This window comes from Camellia sinensis, chromosome 12 (assembly GCF_055761805.1).
Source record: "Camellia sinensis isolate YWXY chromosome 12, ASM5576180v1, whole genome shotgun sequence".
NCBI lineage: Eukaryota > Viridiplantae > Streptophyta > Magnoliopsida > Ericales > Theaceae > Camellia > Camellia sinensis.
Genome location: NC_138972.1, coordinates 112,420,243 through 112,434,776, shown reverse-complemented (window position 1 = coordinate 112,434,776; position 14,534 = coordinate 112,420,243). Strand labels below are relative to the sequence as shown.

At 36.1% G+C, this 14,534-nt stretch overlaps 1 protein-coding gene and 1 non-coding gene across 3 annotated transcripts; one reads left to right on the top strand and one right to left on the bottom strand.

The window, feature by feature from the left end:
• Nucleotides 1-8,377: 8,377 nt before the first annotated feature.
• Nucleotides 8,378-8,449, bottom strand: TRNAP-AGG (transfer RNA proline (anticodon AGG)). Its single transcript has one exon. It is a non-coding gene; the product is annotated as a tRNA-Pro (tRNA).
• A 143-nt stretch (nt 8,450-8,592) lies between these two features.
• On the top strand, nt 8,593-14,273 carry LOC114299295 (uncharacterized). Of its 2 annotated transcripts, none has more exons than XM_082897963.1 (7): nt 8,593-8,696; nt 8,794-8,930; nt 9,799-12,143; nt 12,256-12,525; nt 12,609-12,689; nt 13,041-13,152; nt 13,235-14,273. In XM_082897963.1, the coding sequence occupies exons 2-7, from the start codon at nt 8,861-8,863 to the stop codon at nt 13,405-13,407; spliced, it is 3,051 nt and encodes a 1,016-aa protein (XP_082754089.1). In that variant the 5' UTR covers nt 8,593-8,696; nt 8,794-8,860; the 3' UTR covers nt 13,408-14,273. The 2 variants fall into 2 exon arrangements, with proteins under 2 accessions (XP_082754089.1, XP_028099811.2); XM_028244010.2 differs by having other exon boundaries at nt 8,613-8,930; nt 13,235-13,301; nt 13,967-14,273.
• Nucleotides 14,274-14,534: the final 261 nt, after the last annotated feature.

Below are 14,534 nucleotides of genomic sequence, written 5' to 3'. Positions count from 1 at the left end.
AGTCAAGTCTTGTGGCCATGTTTTGTGAATGTTTAAGACTTTATTTCTTTTGGTTTTCCATCAAAGTTTCTGTTTATATGTACATGGGATGACGTGTAAATACTGTACCATCATGACGTCATATGTATGCTTATAGAATTAAGATTATCTGTCTCATATATGTCTGCACAGCTCGATGGATTATGTATATTTTTATATATCTGCTTCCGCAGCTTCTAATCATGTGTTATTTCGTTCAGAGGCCTTGGGTAATCCAAGGATTACTGGCTAGTTACAACGCTAAATCTACACTGGCGGGTTTGGGTCATGACAAATCCCATGCCATTGAGTTATAATATAAATGAAATCGTGAAGATTAAGTTGAATCAAGGAGTGAACTTGTATGAAATTTGTTGTTAAAAGCTCATATGATTAAATAAAGAAGGAATTGTGGAGATTAACTTGAATTAGCAACATACATGACATATTTTCCATGGAACTCTTGATCATTAATTGTTTCTTGCATGTTGCTTGAGTTTTAACATTTAGGAGGAAAACTCAATGTCCTTTAAAGACTTGGAGCTTAATTTGTAGTAGTTATGAACTTGTGTTTACACTTCAAGAATTTGAACTCCTTGCATGGTTTTGAAGTTTCAATTGAAGTCATGAATTTTGTTTCAACCCAAATATGTTTTATTCAAGGTGTTAAGTTAAGTTTTGAAGGTGAATTGCATGAAAATGAGATTGATTTTGCAAAGGAACCCACTGCCATAACAGAGCAGTTTTCGGACTGGTTTTGTAGCATCGCCGCACGTGTGGCCTAAGGCCCCACATATGCGGAAACAGGGTAATAGTGAGGGTTCATTCTGCTTAAATTGTACCTGCGGGACCAAGTGCAGTGGTAGCCACCGCACTTGCGGCAAAGACCCCTGCACGTGCGGCTCTTTTTGGGCAAACGCAGTTTGTTTTTTGCTTCTCTTTTCCACCTTCCGGGCTTCTGTTTGCATGGTTTTAAAGTGTTTTCACGATCATTTGCATCTCACGAGTACATTAGAGTGTATAAATAAAAAATTAGAACCGAATTAGTAAATACGAGTAGTTGTTGAATTAGTAACAACCGAATCAAATAGAATTGGCTAGCGATATGAATGTCATTGAGTTGTTATGCTTGAATTTGTTTGTTTAGGTCGGACGCCGCATCCTTAGTGCCCTATAGTATGTGTTTGAGGAGCCCACTATGAGTAACAATATTGTAAAGATATGTTCAAATTGTATTTATTTTCTGAATGATAAATCATATTGTTTCTGAACTATTACTTTTTATCGATTGAATGATGATCCTCTTTTTAAACTGTATTGTGGCATCCATAGCATATTATTATTGATATTGTTATCGTTATTGTTACAGAGATCTCTGTTAGTTCCAATTCTTGGAACTATTGTCTATTATTTGATGGCCATCAATTGGTTGTTTGGTCTTTACAACCTATTGTATTATTGCTATTAGATGTACCATGTATGACTTATATGAACATGAACTGATTGAATTCAACGATTAAACAATTGATTGACAAAAAGATATTGAGTGAAAATGTTCTATAAATAATCGATGGTTTCAGGGACTATTAGGACATCATTCTTAACCTCTTTACACATCTGTTATTCACTGGATTTTAGCTCACAGTTTATTATATATATGTAGGTGGCCAGGCACTGGATCAAAGCTAGAGGCGTCGACCCGAACCCTTGTTTTGTCAAGCCAGCTATTGTGCCTCATTGCGAGGTTCCGAACTAACATGTGTCAAGGCTTTTTGGGTGGTTCAAATTCACCCTTTTGAGTTTGTTAAGTGAAAAGAATGTTTTAAGACTATTGTTAATACTGTTTTTGATCATGGGATTAATTCCCTAACTTGTATTTTGTCTTGTATATATGTGCTTATGGGCATAAATGGTTAAAGATATGGCTATGTATATGAAAATTTATTTTCATTCAAGTCCTCACATCTCATTAGATATTATCTTATTATTGATTGGCTTCTGCCAACCCCTTTATATTGTATTATTGCCATTATTGTTAAGCAGACCTTTGGTAATCACGGATTACTGACCTGTTATGGCGCTAAATCTATAGGGGGGTTTGGGTCGTGAGAGCGGAGCAAAGTGCTGTGCGGAGTTAAGTGTTGTGCGGAGGTAAGTGCTACACTATTATGGAAGCCACCTCTAGAATCCGTTCGTGCCACTTCTTGAATCTGTACCTTTGTATTGTCATGAATCCATTAACCTCTGTTATGTTCTGCACCGTGGTTATGGTTATACATTTTCGTATAATATCATATGATTTCTAAAACGGAATTTTGTTATAAAATGAGCAACTTATTTACTCTAATAGAAAAGTATTCTATTTGATCTATTTTAAGCCTAAAGCTTATCCATGGTAATTATGCTCTAAGTATAATATTCTCACTCTACCATGTGCTTATAGTTGTTTACCAATTTTTAGGAAACAATGCAATTCAGAAATAGCTTTAGAGAGTCTTAGACGCAGGGCTGCGGAATAGACACACATAGTGCTTTTATAGTATTTATAATTTTGTTCTTCATATTTAAATATCGTCCTTTTTGTCAATAAATTTTGTTATAAAAATAAAAGCTCCAATGATTATTTTGGTACCCTCACTTAAATATTATTTCCACTCGCATTTATTCATTTGTTCAAGAATTGGCCGTAGGTAACTTCAGTTACTGGCCATCACGATGCTTAACCCTTGGTTACGGGGAGCGGGTCGTAACACTAAGTGAGCAGATCCCATATCTAGAAGACAAGATCTCGGCCTAAATGAGTAGGTTTGAGAAGCTAAGAGTTTTCCCATATCCAGAAGACAAGATCTCGGTCTAGATGAGTAGGTCTAAAAAGACAAGAGTTTGACCTAGGTGAACAATTTTGAAAAGATTAGAACTTACCGGAGGCGAACAGAGTTGAGATAAAACAAAGCTTACTTGAGATTAGAAAATCTTGACGGTAAGAGATTGTCGAGGCCGTGGAATGTGGCTTGATGAAATTTAGAGCTCGACTCTAATGGTGTCAATAACCTTAGCTGAAGTATTAATAAAATACTAGTATCAACTTTGTTCATTACAAAACATTATTGAAATTTGTGCGATAGGACTGAAAGTCTTATGATGATGTTCCCATTGTGAACAAGACAAATAACTTAGGCTTGCCATGATGGTAGAATTGAACTAAGTTTGTGATGTTTCGGTATGAAACATGATGAATAACTTAGACTTGCCATGATGGTAGAGTTGAACTAAGTTTGCGATGTTTCGGTATGAAACATGATGAATAACTTAGACTTGCCACGATGGTAGAGTTGAACTAAGTTTGCGATGATGAATAACTTAGACTTGCCACGATGGTAGAGTTGAACTAAGTTTGCGATGTTTTGGTATGAAACTTGACGAATAACTTAGACTTGCCATGATGGTAGAGTTGAACTAAGTTTGCGATGTTTCAGCATGAAACATGACGAATAACTTCTATTTGCCATGATGGTAGAGTTGAATTAAGTTTGCGATGTTACGGCATGAAACATGACGAATAACTTAGACTTGCCACGATGGTAGAGTTGAACTAAGTTTGTGATGTTTCGGCATGAAACATGACGAATAACTTAGACTTTTCACGATGGCAGAGTTGAACTAAGTCAGCGATGTTTCAGCATGAAATACGACAATTAATTTAGACTTGCCACGATGGTAGAGTTGAACTAAGTTTGCGATGTTTCGGTATGAAACATGACAAATAACTTAGACTTGCCATGGTGGTAGAGTTGAACTAAGTTTGCGATGTTTCGACATGAAACATGACGATTAACTTAGATTTGCTATGACGGCAGAGTTGAACTAAGCCAGCAATGTTTCAACATGAAACATGATGATTAACTTAGACTTGCCATGAAGGTAGAGTTGAACCAAGTCAGTGATGTTTCGACACGAAACAAGACGAAACTGGCCATGGCTTGGTCAGTTTGCAAGAAAATATAAGGTAATTAGTACTCTCAATGCACTAAGGTTAAGCCTTAAGTGCTTCGTTTGAGCGAGCTAAATGTGATAACCTTGGCCAGAAATGTCTAAGTAAGACTTAGGCAATAACTAGGCGATGCGTCCTTAATGTGAGTATAAATAGTACTCAGGTTCATATTAGAGGGCATGAAGTAGAAATGAGCACAACACTTGTGAAAATTTGGAAAAAATTTGGCAAGTTAAAGTTATCTGAGATAATTAAAATAGGCATTTTTACCCTAGATAACCAACCAGGTTGTTAGACTTGGAAGTGCGAAGTCTTACCAGAAGACAGTAAGTACAAATGATGAAATAACACTTGTAAAAAATTATTGAGAAATTTTTACAAGTGCAATTCGGCTAACGTAAATTGCCACGAGTTGTTGTCCGAGATATGTCAATCTGAGATGATTTATATCTGGGATATGCTAATCCGAAGTGATTATTCAAGTAAGTTGTGCTTAGAAGTATTTCAAAGAATATAAGTATGGAAACATACAAGACAGAGAAGATATAGAAAGCATACATGAAAACAATATTCAACACTTAGAAGAAAAGAGAAGACTTGTATTGAAAAGAGATAGCTTGTTCAAGTACATAAACAGACACATCGGCCTGACAAAATAGATACTATTCAAAACAAAGAAGAAAATACAATTACAAAGAAAAAAGTACAATGGAAAGAAAAATTCCTAAGTACTAGGATCTTGTGCATTGATCTCAAACTGTTCAACTTCGGCTGTTGGCATTATTTTGGTCTCGGCAAACAACTGGGCAGACTTTTCGGCCGCGATTTTGGCGTTGATTTCCAGAAGAGTATGATCCAGGCTCTTTGCAGCAACAATGATCTCAATTTTAGTAGTGTCGGCCTTCTTTGGTGAGGTGCTCTTGGAGACCTCATCCTTATCCTCGGCTTTGGAAGCAGTAACTTGGTCCTCTTACTTCATGTGTTTCTCTTCCAAGATATTGAGTTGCTGGAGGCATGAGCATGTTGGATTGACTATAAAAAGATGGAGTGGATTGCACAGTTATGACATCACGGATGTTAGCAAGAAGGTCTTCTACGATAAGAGTTCAGTGAAACATGTCGTCATTAGTTACAATGATGGTTACTCGCAGATAGGGTGATTGAAGGATTATCAAGGTCTAAGGTTAGGAGCTTAAAACCTCAGTGTTTCCTGTTCCTGGTTCTAGCAGCAAGATTGTCACTATGTCGGTGTTTACACTACCATTGAGATGATGGGTTGATGTGTTGAGCAGCTGATGAAGTGCTTGGCTGATAGTTTGGTTCAACTGGTAGAGTTTGAACCTCGGGCACGAATGGAGTATTCATAGTAATGAATGTTTTAAGAACAACGATGATGGTTTGCAGAGGCCAAGAAAGAGAGAGAGAGAGAGAGAGAGAGAGAGAGAGAGAGAGAGAGAGAGAGAGAGAGAGAGAGAGAAAAACAAAATAGGAAAGTGAAAAGGTGATGGCTCGTTTCACACACCAAAATTAAACACTAAACTGTACCAAATTTCTTAGAATAATGGTAAGTCCATGTATCAATCCAGAGGGACAAACAGGAAATTAAACTAATTTAATTGTTGAATTCCTAAATTAATTTTAATAAATAGATTGAGGGATTCATAAACTAATAATATTAAATTAAACAAAATGATTAAACTAGCAATTATAAATAAAATTGAAATTATTGATTTTTGGGAAAACATAGGGTAATGAGTCCACCACTAGTTATATAAATAAGGCTTCAATTTGAGATTCAATTATGTTACGGTTTGAACTAAATAATATTTCGCAACTACAAGCTCAAACCATTTATCAAGAAAATTAACACGTTCAATAAATAGGCACAAACCATCTCAAGTAGTACGAGTCTTTCACTCTAAACTAGGGTAGTAACATGACTCATCTCTCGTAGTATGGCTTGTCTCATATCTTGAACATGAAAGAGTAGAAAACTATTGTATGGAAAGCATTCAACAAACACAGAAATCATAATACTTAAAGAGATAATGAAAAATATAAATTTGAAACTTCTTAAACACCATACAATTTGTTCAATTCTTTACATAATCAAAAAGTAAAGAGAAAACCTAATTACAAAGCTAGGATTTCATCAAAACCTTAGAAAAAAAGAGCCTAGCCACTCATAGAGGAGTGGGAAGAGGTGGAAGATGAAGAAGCTCCCATGAAAGTTCTCCTAGAAGCTTGAGGAAAATCACCTTCTTTAAACCCTAACCTCCCTTTTCTTAGAATAATTTCCGAACCCTAGGTTAGCCTATTTTTCTTTCTTTTATTCTCAGCAGAACAAACCCAAAATTCTATGCATGCATCCCTAGGTGGGCGGTTCGAGCGCCCATGTGGGCTACTTGAGCGGTGGTGGGCTGCACGTGCAATGAGGTGACTGGCTCGGATTTTTTGCTTCTCGCACGGAGAATCTACTTTCGCGCCATTTTTGATTGAATTTGCATATTTTTTGTCAAATCTGTACAAGTGCACAAATTACATCATCTCCACCAAATAATCAAAATTGAAAGACTATAAATGTAACTTAAACGACCTCAATGTGGTACCTTTTGGCCTACATAAAAAGGTTTTGTTGGAATGAAAATATGTGACAGATTGTAATGATTCAAGTTTCTTGGGAGACATGTGATGGCTAATGTTAGGTGACATCTAAGGAGGCGGCGTGTATCAATTATGGGACGTATTGGGAACCAATAAAGAGTTGACACGTCATGATGATCTCGATTGAGATGTTGATCTTAGTTGAGATGATGATTTCAGTTGAGATATTGATCTTGGTTGAGATGTTGAATTTGGATAGGATAGAACTTGTTTGTTCTTGGTTCCTGATGAATTGATACTGGGATCTTGATGTTCTTGAACTAGCAAGTCATGATCTCTACTAGTAGTGCGATCTCTGTCGAGATGTTGGACCTGGATGAGATAGAATATAATGGTTCTTGGTTCTTGATTCTTGTTTGTTGACAAGTGGACATTTGAGTCCTTGTTTCTTTACGTCAACGAGTCATGATTTTGGTCAGAAAAGTATATCTAGCATGTTGTTTAGCCGACATGTTGGAAGATGCAACGATGTAAGTTCCATCATCTCAGGTTGCCAAGGTAATAGAACCTAAGAGCAGTTGTGGGGACATATTTTTGGGTAGTCCACGTGGCCGGGGTTGTTAGCCGAGGTGCCACGTAAGCAGACCATGGTGCCGAGGTATGATGCATCAACACCGGAATCTGAGATATTTGAATAGAGGACAAGAGTCCTAGATAATATCAAACTACTTATTTGGACAAATATGAGACTCTTGAGGAAATTCATCTTAATCTGAATAGTATGAGTTGTGATAGATGTTATTCTTGTTAAGGATAGAGTCCCATGAAGTAAGACTTTTAGGGAAAGTTAGACACTGATCATTATAAAAGTAAGGCACCCTCGTGGGTCTAAGGTATGTTTTTATTTATGATGTTTTTACTTGTGAGTTTAAGCACTGTTTTGATATCTTTGAGAGATAAGTTGACTGAATTGATCGTCGGAATGCCCTTGCGTAGGCGAACCATCGCGGTATTCTCATCTTCTTGTTGGTAGGTGGTTGGCTTAATCTATTCTATCGGTACTCTCCATCTGAGTTCCTTATTTAATTGTGTGGCTGGAAATTAACACCCACACAACCTGTGATATTAACCAATGTCCTAATAACACTTGGTACCTTTTGTATAAAAAATAAATAAATAAAAAGGAACTAATTCATTTTTTAATGCTAAAAAAAAAAAAAAAGGGAAAGGAAGAAGATAGAAATATAATAGGTAACAAACCAATAAATTAAATTCTGGTTTTGCAGTCAACTTTCAAAAGATCGCACATGGAGATAAATCAATTAATTTGTTTCTTACTACTATCTATTTAATTAAAAAAAAATTATTCCAAACATAAATTTTTTTTTTATTTAACTAAAAAAATTAAGTTACTAAACCGAGTGATTTGAGATGATCTAAATAATTATATTTTTTGACTTTTTATGAAATATAGGTCGGGTATGAGTTGAGTTTGAAGTGATATGGTAAAGAAGTGATGTGACTTTAAATAAGATAGTGACTTTTTAACTTTTTTAGATTATGACAAATAAGGCTTAAGCAAATAAACGAGGGGGAAAAAAAAAACATTGAATTAATTTTTGATTTTTTTCATCTTATTAAGAAGTCACTAAAAAAATGATTTTATGAGACGGGTACTAAATAAATAAACGAAAAAAACAAAACCATTGAATTAATTTTTGATTTTTGGAGGGATTAGAAATTGATTAAAATACAGGAAAAAATGGGGCATTCCGAGAATTGAACTCGGGACCTCTCGCACCCTAAGCGAGAATCATACCACTAGACCAAATGCCCGCTTGTGTCATAACGTCGCCGTTTTAAATAATTTAACAATAAAATCGAAACACATTCACATTCATATCTTTCCCTCCAAAAAACACAATCTTCTATACTCACACAGAGATACGTATATATATACGGCTATATCTATGGATAATCAATGATTCAAAACCCTAGCACTATTTCTCAATCTCTGCCATTTCAATCTCATCACAGTTCATATCTCGGTGTATTTTGTCAATGTCTTCATAATCTTCAATCTGTAAATAAATTTTGTTTTCGATATCGATCAAAATGCTGATCTTGGTGTATTAAATGATGTGTTTTACTCTCTGTGTCGTTTCAATGTCATGAATCAGGTAAAATGATGGATCTCTTGTTGACGACGATGATCAGGAGACGAACATTGAGTAGCAGAGACTTGTGATGGCCGATCGTGCTACGGAATTCCAGACCTTTGATTCTCACTCTGTCTCTTCATCATCACTGTTTCCTGGTAACTTCAATCGATTGTCACCTCTCTCTCTCTCTCTCTCTCTCTCTCTCTCTCTCTCATGTTTTGATGATTTGATTTGAACAAATAGTGAAATGTAATATCTTGATTGGATTGGACTTCTGTGGAAATTGATTGAATTCATAGAGCCATGTTGGTACTGGGAAAGTGGAAGCAATGACGAAAATCGGTTTAAAAAACTGGAAAAGGGAAAAGAAAGTCAATTAAGAAAAAGGAAAATTTGAACAGCACAAAATTGGAATACAGAATCAATAATCTCAGATGTGAGACTTAAGGGTTGGACCTGTGATTGCTTATGTGTTCCAACTTTTTGTGTTTCTAGCACGGCTCGAAAAGAAAATACTGAGCTTTTTTGGTTGTTTTGTTGCAAAGAATGGAAGAAAAGTTAGAAAAGTCATTGAATCAAAGTGATCTACAATGGAAGGTGTTAGCACTTTTGCTTCTTTTCCCTAGTTTCTTTCGAGACATAAAATGACCCAAATTGAAATAGGTATTCTTTTCAAATTTGGTTGTGTGTTGTGTTGGGTACTGCTTTGCAGATTTGGAATTCATTGGACATGATGATCATCTTTCATTTGAAATGAGAAAAATAAAGTAAAAAAACTCCTCGGTGCAATTGCTAAAATAAGCATAATGGACATTTTTTTTTTCTTTTTCAAATGGTATATGAAGCATTGACACCATTGACTGATTTAATTTCCATTGGAAGTTCAATTTTTCCCTGATATTGAATTGTTTACGATCATATCTAGTCATCGTCATTCAAATTATCAATTTATCATGTGCATTGTTCTGTAGTTAGATATTATAAAGCTGCTCTTAATAGAATTATTATCTGGCTCAAAATCAGACCATAAACTCAAATGTTGGCTTGGGGACGAGTGTCAAAGCACCGTACCTTTTGATGATACCATCGAGCTCAGAAGTCCCTCCGTGGAAACTCAATTGGAGAACCTTGATGGTGATACTGAGGTACTAGATATTCCAGATTGCATTGAAGATATAGCAACTCAGATGGCAGATGACTATGAGGATGAAGTTGTGCTTGACAGTGATGATGAAACAGTGCATAAAACTGTGATGGGAAGTAAGATTTCAATTAGGAACATGTTTGATGGGAATAAGCGATCTGAAACTAAATGTGAGTACCAAGATGGCAAAAAAGACAGTGCGCTGCTTACTTCTGAGTGTGAGACTGCAAAGCTAAACGACAATGAATTTCAAGAAGCTGGAGAGTTATCACAAGCTAATGCGTTGGGTTTTCTGGATCACTATCTGTCATTTAACAATATGAATTTATCTGAAGAAAACTCATTGACAAGGACAGGTAGGCAGAAATCACCTCCAGTTTTATGTACAAAGGGGTTTCAAAGTTTGGCCAGGAGAGCTACTTGTGGAACCTCGTTTGGTATGTCAGGAACCTTTGAATGGGATGACGACCAAATTGAAGATGGAGAGGGGAATCTTTTGAACAATAGTAACGATTTGCTCTTAAATGGTGAAGTCCCTGAACCAAGATCTGTTACCAGGAAGCCGAATGTCCAAAGACAGAGGAACCTAGGCATTCAGTGCAAAGAGAAATTGCAAGGGGAAATGATGGGTGCAGAATTTTCCAATTCAAGTTTAATTTCGCACAATTCTAAGGAGGTTGGTGCTGTTGCTCAAGTATCTGAAATGAAATTTGTCACGGAGATGGATGTTCAGCTAGATGCAGAAACATCTGGGCAGCAGTTAGATCCTGGTCCCATTGGAAGGGATGTGCCAGATATATTTGATGTTGGTTTTGATACTCAAATGGCTGCTGAAGCTATGGAAGCCTTGTTTTACGCACCCCCTCCCAACTCCAACGTTGATTACGCTCATCAAGATACAGAAAACAGTGTTGAAGATTCTTCAAAAGGTTCCTTTTCTACAAGGGTTTGTTCTAATTCTGGAGTCACTGCAAGAAAAATGAAGCAAACAAATAGGCCTTCCAAGAAGTTGAGTGGAAAAATCTCCAGTTCATTTCAAAGGAACACAAAAAATCAGAAAGAGTTGGATCCAGAGTTACCAGAAGCAAAGAAAGTGAAGAGGGGGAAGTCATTGGCTGAAAACCATTTCAATTCTGGGAACCCCACCAATGCAAAGAAACACTCATGTGGAAGCTCATTTAAATTAATTGAACTAGGAAAGGAAGATAAAGCTTTGGAGAGTGATAACATCAAAGAAGTTGACAAAAAAATTTCATCAATATCTGTGAAACATGACTCACTTGGAGAAGGGCCATTACAAGGGACATGTACGAACTTTTCACTCATTACTCACCGGACTAGGCGGCGGTCATCAATATATCTGTCGAAAGAGAAAGAGGATCCAATAAATAGTCCTGGGCAAAGTATGAGTGGTGCTATGGAAGTTGGTGTCCTTAAGAAAAGAAGGAAGAACGATCAAAATGCTGATATGTTTCGAGTGTTAAAAGTTGGAGGAAAACGCTGCAAGGTAGGTTTGCATGTGTCCGAGGAAGCTACAAACATAAAAGTGAATCAACAAGCACAAAAAGAGCTTGATGTAGATCCAGGTGACATCCATTTGAAGCTAGATGTATGGAGTTATCCCAGAGGGAAAAGAGAAAATCGAAATGTGCCATGTCATTCAAAAGGAGTAACTGCCACCTGTCTCCCACCCACATTGGTTGAGGGAGAAAAAGGCAATGAGTATTCTATTGGAAGTCACAAAAAGACACAAGGGAATTCTGAAACCAATTGTTTCAGCTTGGATGTAATCAGAAAACCACGATCGTCAGTACATGCTTGCCAAAAGCGAACTTTACTGGTAAAGAAATGTGACGAAAGCTTTTTAAGGCAGAGCTCATATGAACGAAGTTCAGCAGATGTTGTTAACTGTAGTTCTGTAGTCATGGTTGAAAAAATGACTTCCATAGGCCCAGATAGAGTCAAGGCCAGGAATGCTAAGGCATCTCTTCCAAAATATCCTAGCCCTGTCAACTTTACCGAAAAGGGTGATGAAAATTGCAAGCAATTTTGCAACAAAAGTCTTTCAAGATTCCCCCTTATGAAAGAGCTTATCAGCTTGGGGATTCCTGGTCCACTACCTCAGTCTGCATCAAAATATTTGAGAAGGCGAAGAGATATGGCTAGTGTTCGTGTCTTGTTCAGCCAAAACTTGGATGATGATACAATTAAGCAGCAGAAAAAGGTTTTGTTTTGTTTTGTTTTGTTTTTTTCTTTCTTTTTCCCTCATTGCTGCTCTAAAATCAGCAAAATGATCAATTATAGATTATCTTTCCTGATGGCATTTCACGTCACAGATTTTGGCACGACTAGGCAGTTCCATAGTATCGTGGTGTTCAGATGCTACACATTTCATAGCTGATGGATTTTTGCGGACAAGGAACATGTTGGAAGCCATTGCTCTTGGTAAACCAGTGGTGACACATTTATGGCTTGATAGTTGTGGACAAGCTAGCTGTTTTATTGATGAGAAGAATTACATCCTGAGGGATGCTAAAAAGGAAAAAGAAATTGGCTTTAGCATGCCAGTTTCATTGGCTCGTGCAAGACAACATCCACTTCTAAAAGTAATATTACAAGATTGTATGTTTAAACTAAAACATCTGTCTGCTGATTCAGTATGCATTATCTGTTTGCTGCTCCACTGCAGGATCGAAGAGTCTTCATTACCCCAAACACAAAACCTAGTAAAGAGTTGGTTACAAGCATGGTTGAAGCAGTGCAAGGTCGGGTATGTAATTTTTCCAATGTCTTTCATTCCATGGATGGAAGTTTGTTCAACCTCTTTTTATTACCTTCTGTTAATCTGTAAATACGGGTTTGTAATGGTATATGGTTGAGTAATAGATATCGATTTTGCAAATTTATGGACTATGTGATAGTAATAGATTTTTACACGAGAAACACTCAAAAGTTGTCAAAGGGAACTTTAAAATAAGTGTACCACTATACTAGCTGGGTATTAAAATTAAAATTTTCCTATCTTACTTTAGTTTCGCACTCTGTCAATAAGTTACATTTCATTTTTAAAGTTGTTCAAAAGTGATGATGTTTTGAAATTGTGAGTTTCTGATGCTCTCAGATAGTTGATATAATTCAGAAACCTGAAATGAAGAATGAAACAATCCCAGATGATCTATTAATCCTTTCTGGCGAACAGGACTATGCAGTATGCACGCCATTCCTTGATAAAGGTACAGATTCATCCACCATTTTATCCTTTCTTTGAGATAATTCTTGATTGCAACTAAGTGGGATTTGCTTGTATTATTGCAGGAGCAGCAATTTACAGTTCAGAGCTTCTTCTTAATGGGATAATTACGCAGAAACTAGAGTTTGAGAGGTCAGCATGGCAAAAAAACCATAGTATTTTCTATCGTTCTTGTTTTATCCTTAGAGACAGGAATATAGGTAGAAAACCATATGATTTTATATGCCTATATGCATGAGAAATAAGGTGCAAAGTTTTGCTTATGACCTAGTTTTAGTGCTAATAATTAAATGGGTAAAGTTATGTGTAATCATAATTAGCTAATGCCCATCTGAAGTACCTAAAACTGTGAAACTACTTTTGAAATGCTAAAAATAATGCTTAGTTTTTGTTGCGTTTCTATGAGTCAACTCTTCTGAAGCACTATCGTGCCCATTCCAATTGGGAACATATTTTTCCTTTGGCTCTCATCCTATTCTTCAGATAGTTGGCCTAGCTGATTATTACAACCATTCAGTTCATATACTGTTGAACCTTGTCTTCACTTGGTAGTGGTTCAACAAATCCTATAGATCGATTACTGTTAAAAAAGAAAGAAAATGGCAAAATATACATTAAAATCTTATGAACTCAATTCAAGATACATGGTTCCAATTTTCCATTGAGCAGTATTACCAAATCCAACACTTAAAGGTGAGTTGGACCCAACAAAATTAATCAGATCTCTTTTTTCTTGAAAATTTGACTGGTGTTAACTGCCCGGTTTCCTTATACAAGTTTGCGGTTTCCAATAACAGGCACCGGCTTTTCAAAAAAACATTTCAAGAGTAACTGCCCTCGTGCATAGGTCTGAATGAAGGGGGTGATTGTATCTTCGTGTAGTTATGTGTTAGTAGTTTTTCCCATTTTTGTATTTGGGATGTGGTGTAAACAGGGATGATTGTTTCTAGGTGTGCATTGGGTGTGGCTAATGTCTGTATAAAAACAATATGCAAATGAAATATGATCTTTGAAGATTTTGGCAATGAATCATGGATGTAATTTTCTTGATGATGTATAAAATAATATTGTGATGACCAAGGATGGATTTTTTTCATGTATAAAATAAATAAATTGATATCGTTATGATCAAGGATGGATCCCCGAAATTTGAAATCTAAATATACTATCCCACCCTTTGGATCTATCCTTGGTGATGACGTTCAACAAAAAAATAATGGTTTTTTCCATTTCAATCAATAAAATTTGGTGGATTTTGGCAAACAAACTAAAAACTCTATCTTTTTTTTTTTTGAATGTTATTATTATTTTTTTTATTTTGCCTCTAAAATTTTACATTTTTTGTGTATCTAGTGTAGAATGATC